This window comes from Mesoplodon bidens (genome assembly GCF_964165515.1).
Source record: "Mesoplodon bidens genome assembly, chromosome: 19".
In the NCBI taxonomy this organism is placed as follows: domain Eukaryota; kingdom Metazoa; phylum Chordata; class Mammalia; order Artiodactyla; family Ziphiidae; genus Mesoplodon; species Mesoplodon bidens.
In genome coordinates, this window is record NC_138179.1 from 5756985 (window position 1) to 5769267 (window position 12283).

Consider the following 12283-nt stretch of genomic DNA (forward strand, 5'->3'; position numbering starts at 1 on the left):
TTCTCATCCTGTTCCCAGCTACCTGTGGCTGAGGCTAAAGTCAGGTGTATGTGGCCGAGGCTAAAGTCAGGTGTATGTGGCCAAGAGGTAGGGATTCCCTTCTTTTACCCAGACCCAAGGCTCTACCTTGGATGCAGCATGCTGAGCTAACTGGGGCCCAGATCCCCATTGCCCCAGTTCACTCATAAAGCAGAAGTCCCAGGCCTGAGAAGACAAACTGAAAAGATCTGAGGCTACAGCCCCCAACTTGCCCATCCCCGATGGGTCAGCTTCTAAAGTGGGAGAAATAAGCACACCTTTGTGCTCACTCCAGCTTCAGAGCTCTGGCTCAGAGATTTTGCCTGCAGGAGGAAGCAGGCTCTAAACACAGAGCCACAGAGAAAGGTATAACACTATTAAGAACATAAAAAAATACCCTCAAATGGAATCCAGCAAAACATAAGAAGAATTACAAACCAAGGCAGAATAGAATTTAACCAAGGAATACAAAGTTGGTTTAGAATCTGAAAATCAACTAATGTAAAACACCATATCAACAGAATAAAAAAAAAAACAACTACATGATCATCTGAATAGATGCAGAAGGAGAATATGACAAAATCCAATACCCTTTCATAATAAAAACATAATAAACCAGGACTAGAAGAGCATCTATGGAAAACCCACAGCTAACATAACACTTAATGGTGAAAGACTGAACACTTTCCCTCTAATATCAGGAACAAGACAAGAAAGAATGTCCACTCCTCGCAGTGGTTAAGAAGCCGCCTGCCAATGGAGGGGACACGGGTTCAATCCCTGGTCTGGGAAGATCCCACATGCCATGGAGCAACTAAGCCCCTGTGCCACAACTCCTGAGCCTGCACTCTAGAGCCCACGAGCCAAAACCACAACTACTGAGCCTGCGTACCACAACTACTAAAGCCCGCGCGCCTAAAGACCGTGCTCTGCAACAAGAGAAGCCTCTGCAATGAGAAGCCCGTGCACCACAACGAAGAGCGCCGCTCACCGCAACTAGAGAAAGCCCACGTGCAGCAACAAAGACCCGATGCGGCCTAAATAAATAAATAAATCTATTTTAAAAAAAAAAAAGAATGTCCACTACCACCAATTCTATTCAACATTCTATGCAGTGAACTTAGGCAAGAAAAAGAGATAAAAGGCACCCAAATTGGAAAAAAAGAAGTAAAACTAAATCTATTTACAGATGTAATACTGTATATAGAAAAACCTAAAGAATCCATTAAAAAACTATTAGAACTAATAAACGAGTTAGCAATGTTGCAAGATACAAAAATCAACTGGATTTTCATGTACTTGCAAAAGAACAATCCACAAAGGAAATTTAAAAAGAAAAGTCAATTGCATTTACAATAGCATAAAAAAGAATAGGATACTTAGGAATGAATTAAACAAAAGATGTGTAAAACATATACTCTGAAAATTACAAAACACTGTTGAAAGATTAAAAACTTCTGATTGGCAAAAGACCCTGTTAAGAACATGAAAAGACAAGCTACAGAGCGGGAGAAGACAAGCTACTGAGTGGGAGAAAGTATTTGCAAAGCATGTATCCAAATTTTACTGGGGAAAACTGGGCAAAGGGTATATGGGATCTTGTATTATTTCCTCCAACTGCAAGTGAATTTACAATTACCTTAAAATAAAAAGAAAAAAACAGCAGGAGGAAAATATATAATACTGTCACAGAAAGACTGAGGTGGAGGAAGAGAAGAAAGGCCTACTTGATAAATGTGTTCTACCTAACTAAAAGCTGTTTATAATAACCATTATCCAAATCAACTGTGTATCTATTTCCCCATCTATACAAGGAACTGACCTTAATTTGTAAGAGCTAACAATTTATGATTCCCTAGATGCTCAAATTAGCTCAAGATTAACTGTGCTGTTTCTATGAATTATATAAAACAGTTTGGATCAAGATATTGTAGATGTGTGTATATAAAGGGAACATAATCCAACACCTTCTAGTAGAAAAAGCATTAAAAAGTCAATCTAATGAGATGCTGTGAATCCAATTTTACGTAAAATCCAACTGCCCTCAAAACTACCTTGAAAAAAGTCAAGAGACCTAACAGTCAAAGGAATTAATTCAGATAGAACCATATATTTAAGCTATTATCAAGGTGGATTCCACTTTATAGAATCACCAAAAGAATTTTCCATGTTAATTCAAATTAATCAGTTCTATTCTATATATTTAAAAATATCACTAATAATGATTCCTGATTTGGTGACTTAAAGGCTTCACATTTTAACTAACCCTTTTAGGCAATTTGCCACGTATGCTAAAGAGGGAACATTAAGTGAAAAAGGTCTATTTTGAAGAGTTAAGTTGTGGAAATGGGGGGTGAGGTCAAATAGGGGGTTTAAAACTCTCACCTTACTCTTGTGAAATGGCTGGTGCCAGGGCGGGGACAGAGAAAGTACAAGATGAACCTGGAATGTCTTGTAGTGCCAGAAAATAAGAAAGTGCTTATAAAATAATGAGGACGTCTAGAAAGGCCACAAGAGTTTTTAAAAGGCTGCCACTGGCCAAATCCGGGATAATCTGAGCAATAAATTATGACAGTAAGTGGATGAAATGACTTAAAAATACAAAACTCCATGAGTCTATACTAAAGAAATTAATTAGTTAATTAATGAATGGGGCGGAGGGGAACGTTCTTCCTTAGAATAGAATTGCAATTAATAAACGTAGAAGGAATAATGGCATTAGCAAATCATCATTCAGCCATCAGCACAGTCATCTTTTTCAAGCAAGAATCACCAATGAATGACAAAATTAGTGGACTAAAGTACAACAAGAATAAGATATTTACAGTCTCCAAATATGCCCCCACGTGATACTTATTCATTACAAAGGGGAAAAGTAGAGTGATCTGGCAGACATCACCTTAACCAAGTATTCTAAATCAATCAACCATAATGGGACAGATTGAAGACATGTGCCCTCCACTGTCCCCTCATACTGATGCGCTGAAAAAGCTACATCATCACTTCTGTCTTATTCCTGCCAAAAGTGCATTACCTCAATCTGATTATGAGGAAATATCAGACTACTCCAAACTGAGGGACTTCCTACAAAATAACCACCTGTATTTCTCTGAAGTGTCAAAGTCATGAAAAACAAAAACAAAACAAAGACTACATGAACCAGACTGAAGCAGATTAAACAGTCTTAACAAAAAGCAACATATGGGGCTTCCCTAGTGGCGCAGTGGTTGAGTCTGTCTGCCGATGCAGGGGACACAGGTTTGCGCCCCGGTCTGGGAAGATCCCACATGCCGCGGAGCGGCTGGGCCCGTGAGCCATGGCCGCTGAGCCTGAGCGTCCGGAGCCTGTGCTCTGCAACGGGAGAGGCCACAACAGTGAGAGGCCCGCGTACCGCCAAAAAAAAAAAAAAAGCAACATGTGATCCTGAATTGGATCCTAAACCGGCCAAAGGACATCACTGTCAAAATTTCTGTAAGGTCATAGATTATAGTATTACATCAATGTTAACTTCCTGGTTTTGATAAAGGTACTGAAATTACATAAGAAACATACTTGTTTTTAGAAGTACACAATGAGAAGTATATTCACTTAATCTCAAATGTCTCACAGAAAAATTATATAGAGTGAGAGAAAAGAAACATAACAAAGCAAAATATTAAATTTTGGGAATTAATCTGGGCAAAGGAAATACGGAAATTCTCTGTTAATATTTTTGCAACTTTTCTTTAATATGAAATAATTGCAAAATTAAAAGCTAAAGCAAAAACTAAAACTCAGTTTGGAACCCAGAGATGACAGGGAGGAAATCAGTTCACTCTTCCCTTCAAGTTCTTTTAGTTATTTATATAAGATACTGTAGATCAAGAAAAACAAATCCTTAATATCCACACTTTTAGGCCTAACTTAATTAATATGCTTCTAATAATTACCACTTAGATGATTTATAGTGGTAGTTAATGTGAACACTCACATGGTTTCTTCATCAATGTCATTTTCTTCCGTGTTACTTGTTGCTGTGGAACTGGCAGAAGAACTGCTCCCATCGAGATGATTTACTTCATCTTCACCAACAAGATCCAGATCCAGATCTCCATCTGAAAGCTCATGCTAGATTAAGGCAAAGAAAGAAGACTTCTATCTCAAATGTTTTCACTCAGCCCATGGCCCAAGCACCAGCACCAAAGACTAAGGTAATCATCAGAATTCTCCGCTCCTGTGCCTAGACTGCTGCCCCTGTAGAGATAACTCACATAACCACACTACCTGGTACCACTAATAAGTTATTTCTGCCCGTGTCAGCTGGGCCTTCGATATGACTGGAAATGCTTCATATAGTCCACATCAGCTTCCTCACAAAGTAACATTTCAAACCATCACGCCTCGAGACCTATCTAACCTCTATTATCCTCAACATGATTATAAAACCCTGTCACCTATCTACACAGAAAAACATATTGGCTATTAAGCATAAATGCCCACAACTCTCAGCTGCCCTACCTGCAAACTCCACCCTACCTTTAACTCATTCTATCAAAGGTTAACTGCTTCACCTGAGTGCTCCATTCCAACCTCTATTATTTCCTTAAATAAATGGTTTTGTTAATACCTGGACCTTATTTTCAATCTTTCTCCCCACTGGCTCCTTCATTATAACATATACCTGAAGCCTCAAAAAAAGCTTATCTCTCCATCTCTCTCTGATCTTAAACAATAACAACCACTTCTTGAAATCTCATTCTAGTTGTAGTTTACCTGGGACAAAACCTGGCTATCTCCCAAAACCTAAATCATCCTACCTACATAGGCAATGATAAGGTACTTTAACTAGATTCAGTGAACGGAAAGCAGACACCTTTTTTTTTTTTTTAAGATTTTTTTTTAATTTATTTATTTTTGGCTGCGTTGGGTCTTCGCTGCTGGGCACAGGCTTTCCCTAGTTGCAGCGAGTGGGGTCTACTCTTCGTTGTGGCACGTGGGCTTCTAACTGTGATGGCTCCTCCTGTTGCAGAGCATGGACTCCAGGCATGTGGGCTTCAGTAGTTGTGGCACATGGGCTCAGTAGTTGTGGCACATGGGCTCAGTAGTTGTGGCTCGCAGGCTCTAGAGCGCAGGCTCAGTAGTTGCAGCGCACGGGCTTAGTTGCTCCGTGGCATGTGGGATCTTCCCAGACCACAGCTCGAACCCATGTCCCCTGCATTGGCTGGTGGATTCTCAACCACTGCGCCACCAGGGAAGCCCCAGGACACATTTTAAAAATCCACAACTTACATAGCTTCTAGAATGTACATCACAGTTTGTTTTGTAGAATGTACAGTTTTCTATAATAAATTAATTTTTAGAACCTTGAAATAATTTTGATGCAACAACTTCTGACTTATTAACAGTTACAAAAGGGCATACACTAATAATGAAAATATAAGTGGACAAGATTTTCAGCACATTGATTTCCCCTATCGTATGTTGGAAACCATGATATCACTTCTCTTTTCAAACACAAAATGAATCTAAAATAGGTCTAATTATTACATGATAATCTTCATTCTGAATCTTCTCCTCATCTTCTTCATCCTCCTTGGCCTCTCTTACAGAAGTTGTAGTAGGACAATCTTGGAGAAGCATGTCAGCACATGATCCAGACTTCTTAGCTCGTGTCTCAGAAGTGTCATCATTTTGGGGGCTAAGATGATTATCTGGTGGTGACAAATCTCTTGATTTCTGAGTTCGAGACAACTCAATAGTAAGTCTCTTTTAAAACAAAACAACACAAGCAGAGTCATAAGCAGTCCTCCACTCGTACAGTAAAATTATTTCAAGCAAAAAAAAAACATATATCCAGATGTTCATAAAACCATTTTTTGCACCATCTATCTCATACCTTCCTGACTTTTGCTTATGGGAAAATCTATGACAAAGAAAAACTGCCCAATTTATTTTCATCTTTCTTCTCATTTCTAGCCCAAGCTATACAATTAGCAAACCGCGTAGTAAATACAGGCAGTTTAACTTAACATGAAAAATTTTGAAAATATTCATCTTTTCCTCTCTCATATATTAACCACTCTCAGCACTTGAAACTTCTCATCGCATCCCCATATCCACTTGTAGAAAGAGACATTCCTTACATAATTTAGTTTGCCATTGTAAAATAAAAATTCATTAACTGATCCTCCCCAGTGCTCAGTTCAACAATAGTGAGACTTCAAGATAGGGCAACATTCAATTGTTCCATAGCTTATAATCCTCTAAATTCAAAACAGCATGGGGAAGAGAAATACCCAAGTCACTGAGAGAAACAAAGAGTTTGCCTCAACTAGAGAAGCACTGTCCAATACAATTTTATGCAATGATGGAAATGTTCTACATCTGCAATTCCCAATACCAGCTAGCTACTGTAACTAAGGAACTGATTTTTAATTTTAATTATGTCTACACAGCCACATGTGGCTAGTGGCTACTGAATTGGACAGTCCAGAATTAGAGGTCCAAAGGTAGTGAGAATAAAGAACAAGTGGATTTTTCTACAAAATTACAAACAGCAATAATATCCAAAATCTAACTACAAATGTAATACACCAGTAAGACAATATGAAACACTAAAACCAAATATATGTTTTTTTGCTTACCTCTTTAAGGTTATTTATTTGTTGGATATAGCTAGTCTGTGCAGCTTCCAATTGAGTAATATACCAATGCTGGTCCCGGCATTTTTGAAAGAAAGTTGGTGAACGAACCTGAAACCTTAAAAGAATAACTGCACATGAAAAATAATCCAAACAGTAAAATATTACGAACCAAGCCTTAAATCCTAGAATTTTAAGTTTACTTGATTACATTATAAGGCCAAAATTCAGAACTCAGAGCTCCTGGTATCTGCCATTTATATATGTAGTCCACAAATTATAATGACATGGTTCTGAAAAGTCAGTTGTCAAATTCAAACTATTTTTCTAAAGAAATAACATTACACATCACAGTTAAACTTCCAAACTAATCTACTAAAACATATTTACTATAATAATCTAGCTCAAATACAGTGTTGATCATAAGCTGGGAAGAAGAGGATCGTACTATGCAGGAAGGAGAGAGCTAATGCCTTCCTTCTCCTTTCTTGCCTAGGTCAGACCCTAGTAAAACAGGCGAAGTTTGTTTTAGGCACTGCTTTTTTTCATTCCTTTTCTATCTCTCGTTCCCATATTTCCTACTCCATAGCAAAAAAAAAATCACGTAAAGGGTCAGCTACCCAGGACTGCTTTACTGTCCCTCAAAGAGTTACATGCTCTGAATAACCTACATTCCCAACCCCATCCAGATAGCAGTTTAAAATCAAAGCTCTCCATATATCACAATATGGCATATTTCAGCTAGGGTTAGGAAAAAAACAAGTATCTCTCTATATTAAAGCATATAAATGGATACACGATAGAATCTTGATCTCTTCAGAGTTATCTGTACTTTAAAAAAACTAATACTTATTAAAGCAAAAAACCCCATCCTTACCTTTGTTAGATAGCTGAACATGACTCCATTTACATTACTATGACTCCAATAAAGAGATGACTAAGGTCATAAAAAACGGCTGTTTTGGGCTTGCCTGGTGGCGCAGTGGTTGGGAGTCTGCCTGCTGATGCAGGGGACACGGGTTCGTGCCCCGGTCCGGGAGAATCCCACATGCCGCGGAGCGGCTGGGCCCGTAAGTCATAGCCGCTGGGCCTGCGCGTCCGGAGCCTGTGCTCCGCAACGGGAGAGGCCACGGCAGTGAGAGGCCCGCGTACCGCAAAAAAAAAAAAAAAGGCTGTTTTGCAGGCTGGTAAAATTGGTATTTGAATAATTTTACAATCCTCTCTGGTTAAAGTGTGAAACAGGAACAAATTATTGATATTTCTTTTAGTGAATAATTTAAGAAAACCTAAAAGGTTATAAAATGATACTAAAATAATCCCCCAAAAGAAGAGATGACAAAAACATGAATTTTTTTCGATACTCAAAATGCAAGAATCTCTTTTTATACTTCCTTATTCTCCCAGAAACATTATGAAGAACACATAATAGTAAAGGGTGATATAACAGCAACTCATCCAGCATGCTCAAGGACAAAGAAATCAGAATAAGTGAAATTTAAAAGAGTATATTCAAATCTCTTTTAAGGAAAAAAGCTTTTAAAATTATTTGATGGAAACTTACTAAACTGTTAAACATTCTGAAACCACTCAGTTCAATACATATTTGAATTTATTTTTTTTTAATTTTTAAATTTTTTAAATAAATTTATTTTATTTTTGGCTCCATCTGCACTGGGCCTTAATATTAAATAGGGCTGTAACTTTATAGTCACTGTTTATGTTCTGTCCTTTCTTGCAAATAACACACCAACTACCATCACTTAGTTTATTTTCATCAATTTTCATCTCTATTCCCTTACTTTTAATTTGCTGTTCTCTAGAAAAAACTGAAAATCGTTTTGTTAAATTAAGCTTTCAAAACCAGTCATCCAAATATAATACACAATGCCAAGTGGAAAAAAATAAGCACTTGATCCCACACTATTCTTGGATTTCCAAATAGTGAGGTTGCTAGAAGTTCAATAGATAAATGGGACGTTACCACATTTACTGGAAATAGTAGTTTACTTTTTTAAAAAATTTATTTTTGGCTGCGTTGTGTCTTTGTTGCTGTGCACGGGCTTTCTCTAGTTGCGGTGAGTGGGGGCTACTCTTCGTTGTGGTGCGTGGGCTTCTCATTGTGGTGGCTTGCTGTGGAGCACGGCTCTAGCACTTGGGCTTCAGTAGTTGTGGCACATGGGCTCAGTAGTTGTGGCTTGCGGGCTCTAGAGCACAGGCTCAGTAGTTGTGACACACGGGCTTAGTTGCTCTGTGGCATGTGGGATCTTCCCAGACTAGGGCTCAATCCCGAGTCCCCTGCATTGGCAGGCGGATTCTTAACCACTGCGCCATCAGAGAAGCCCCAGTAGTTTACTTTTTATGGAACTACTAACTAGATTTCAAACACATTTCTGACTAACTTATTCACTGACCACACAGGACTCCTGAAATTAAATGGTTAAGAACATGGTAAGGTTAGAGTTAGTATGAATTTCGATATTCATCTTTGTTAAGTGAAAAGACTTTACAATTCTGATGACATTATTCCCTGTGATAAAAGCCATGATATAAATGTTTCCTATTACCTTAAAATCACTGTATCGTTTTGTCGATTCAAGTATCCTTCATTTGCAAGTAAGTCCAAACGGAAAAATCGATTATAACCCCAACATTCTCCAACTTCAAAGTCAGATGCAAATTCTCGAATGATATTTTTGGTAGGATCATTGCAGGACTGATGAACCATCTCTACACGGTATTCATATCTAAAATTGAAAAGACTATTAATATAGAGTTAGTAAAGCAAGAATAAATTCCATCAAAACATTAAGGTGATTAAGTACCTAAGGGGAAACTTATTGATATACACAGCTACATGTGTTTCAGAAAGGACCGTCACAACAGTAATATAAAGGGGCTACCACAATATGATTGGCACTAGGTCCTTCATCCCCTTTAAAAATGTTTACCAATATAGCAGGTATAAAATACCACCTCAAATAATGAATAAATTCTGTATAAAATAGTACTTTCAAAGTTACACATTTTAGCAACACTATGTATTTTTCCATATATTCATTACCTATGTTTCCTCACAATGTTCTGCCATTTTCTTTGAGGTAAATAAATAATAAATTTTGAATACTATATTTTTCCAATTCAAGTTATCATAAATCAACTGTATTCAGCAAGTCAAGCCTATAAAATTTTCTAATAGAAAATAAGTATACAATGGGAAAGCCAGTACATTTAGATTTCCGTATCTTATATAGTATAAAACTCTCAAGTCTTCAAAGTCATTTTTACTAAGAAAGTACTGCTATTGCAAGAAAGAGAAGTGAAAAAATAAAGATCAGAAGGAACACCCAACAGTAGCCATAAAGCTTCTTTTTTAGCGGAGATAAACTTTTAAAAGAAAAACCCAATACCTCAGTCTACTATTTCTGCTTGCAAAGGCAAAAGAAAAAATTACAGCTCTTTATCTACAAATAAACGTAAGTACAGGCGACCGTTGAACAACCTAAGTTCGAAATGCAATGGTCCACTTAAATGTGACTTTTTTAAACAGCAAATACTACAGTACTACACAATCTGCAGTTGTTTGAATCCAAGGATGTAGAACCATGGATACAGAGGAACCCAGGAGAGGGAGGGCCGATTGTAAGTGACATGCAGTTTTTGACTGTGTGGAGGATTGGTGCCTCTAAGCCCTGTGTTGTTCAAGGGTCAACCGTATTTAAGTACTGTCAGATGATTTTTATATTAGTATCTCTCACAGTGCATTATACAGATTGATGGCACAAACTAATACAAAAGCTGTGATATTTTGTCTGCCTAATTATTATGGCAGTTGTAAGGCAAAGGGTGCCATTAAATGTCCAGAAATAAACCCCAGTATCAGTGTGCAATAGATTTTTGACAAGGGTTCTGATTCAATAGGGAAAAAAAAAGTTTCTTCAACAAACAGTGCTGAGGGAATTCCCTGGTGGCCCAGTGGCTGGGACTCTCTGCTTTCACTGCTGTGGGCCCAAGGTTAAATCCCTAGTCAAGCAACTGGGATCCCACCAAAACAAAATAAATCAAAACAACAAAAAACCCAAATGGTGCTGAGAAAATCTGATTGCTATGTGCAAATTTCACATACAAATTTCATATGTATATTTCATATACAACTTTCTAATTTCATATACAAAAATTAACTCAAAATGGATCAATGACCTAAATGTAAGGGCTAAAACTATAAAACTCTTAGAAGAAAACACAGGGGTAAATATTCATGAATTCGAATTTGGCAATGGATTCATAGATTTGACTCCAAAAGTATGAACAAGTAAAGAAAAAATAGGTAATTTGGACTTCGCAAAAATTTAAAATTTTTGTGTATCAGAGGACATTATCAAGAAAGCAAAAATACAACCCACAGAATGGGAGAAAGTTTTCAAATCATATGTCTGATAAGGGTTTAGTATACAAAATGTAGAGAGAATTCTCAGAACTCAACAATTAAAAGACAAGCAACCTAATTTAAAAATGGAAAATAGACTTGAATTTCAGACATTTCTCCAAAGAAGATATACAAATGGCCAAAAAAACAAATGAAAAGATGTTCAATTTCACTGGTCATTAAGGAAATGCAAGTCAAAACCACAATGAGATACCACTTCATATTCACTAGGATGGCTATAAAATGTAATCTTAAAATGGTAGGCACAGAGAATGGGACAGCCAACTGTGGAGAACAGTTTGGTAATTTCTCAAAATGTTAAAAACACAGAATTAACATATGCCCATATAGAAACTCATACATGAATATTTATAGCAGGATTATTCGTAACAGCCAAAAGATGGAAGCAACCCATATGTCAATCAACAGATGAACTGATAAACAAATTGAGGTCTATACATACAATGGAATATTGTTCAGCCATATAAAGGAATGAAGTTTTGATACATGCTTCAACATTTGGTGAACCCTGGAAACACTATGCTAAGTAAACAGAAGCCAAATATAAACGATCCCAAATTGTATGAACTTTTATATGAAATATCCAGAATAGGCAAGTACACAGAGAAAGCATAGTAGTTGTCTAGGATTGGGGGAAGGAAGGGATGGGTACGAGATGTTCTAGGATGATGAAAGTGTTCTGTAACTAGAGAGAGGTGGTGACTGTGAAACACTGGAAATGCACTAAGTTCCACTGAATTGTGTATTTTTTATTTATTTATTTTTGGCTGCATTGGGTCTTCGTTGCGCGCAGGCTTTCCTCTAGTTGAGGCGAGCGGGGGCTACTCTTCATTGCGGTGCGCGGGCTTCTCATTGTGGCGGCTTCTCTTGTTGCAGAGCAAGGGCTCCAGGCACATGGGCTTCAGTAGTTGTGGCGCACAGGCTTAGTTGCTCCATGGCATGTGGGATCTTCCCGGACCAGGGCTCGAACCCGTGTCCCCTGCATTGGCAGGTGGATTCTTAACCACTGTGCCACCAGGAAGTCCTTAAATTGTGTATTTTTAAATTTTAAATTATACGAATCTCACCTCAAAAAAATTTTACTTTTATTTTAAAAATGAGTATTAAGAAAATTCAAAATTCAGAGAAACAACAAAGAATATTGAAAATCTAAGGAGAAAGACATTAATGCAGATGGTTAAATACATCCAGGATCAAGACA

General features: G+C 37.5%; 1 protein-coding gene across 7 annotated transcripts in view; it reads right to left on the bottom strand.

Annotated features, from left to right (window-relative positions):
- Nucleotides 1–12283, bottom strand: part of TRIM37 (tripartite motif containing 37) — a 139133-nt gene that overhangs the window by 70903 nt on the left and 55947 nt on the right. For 5 of the 7 annotated variants that reach the window (XM_081218680.1, XM_081218678.1, XM_081218677.1 and 2 more), the window contains exons 13-16: nt 9203–9397; nt 6642–6756; nt 5545–5763; nt 3989–4125 (exon numbers count right to left, since the gene is read on the bottom strand). In XM_081218680.1, coding sequence (XP_081074806.1) covers nt 3989–4125; nt 5545–5763; nt 6642–6756; nt 9203–9397 — 666 coding nt within the window. The remainder of the gene's footprint in view (nt 1–3988; nt 4126–5544; nt 5764–6641; nt 6757–9202; nt 9398–12283) is intronic. The other 2 variants (XM_081218679.1, XM_081218683.1) reach the window with 1 other exon arrangement.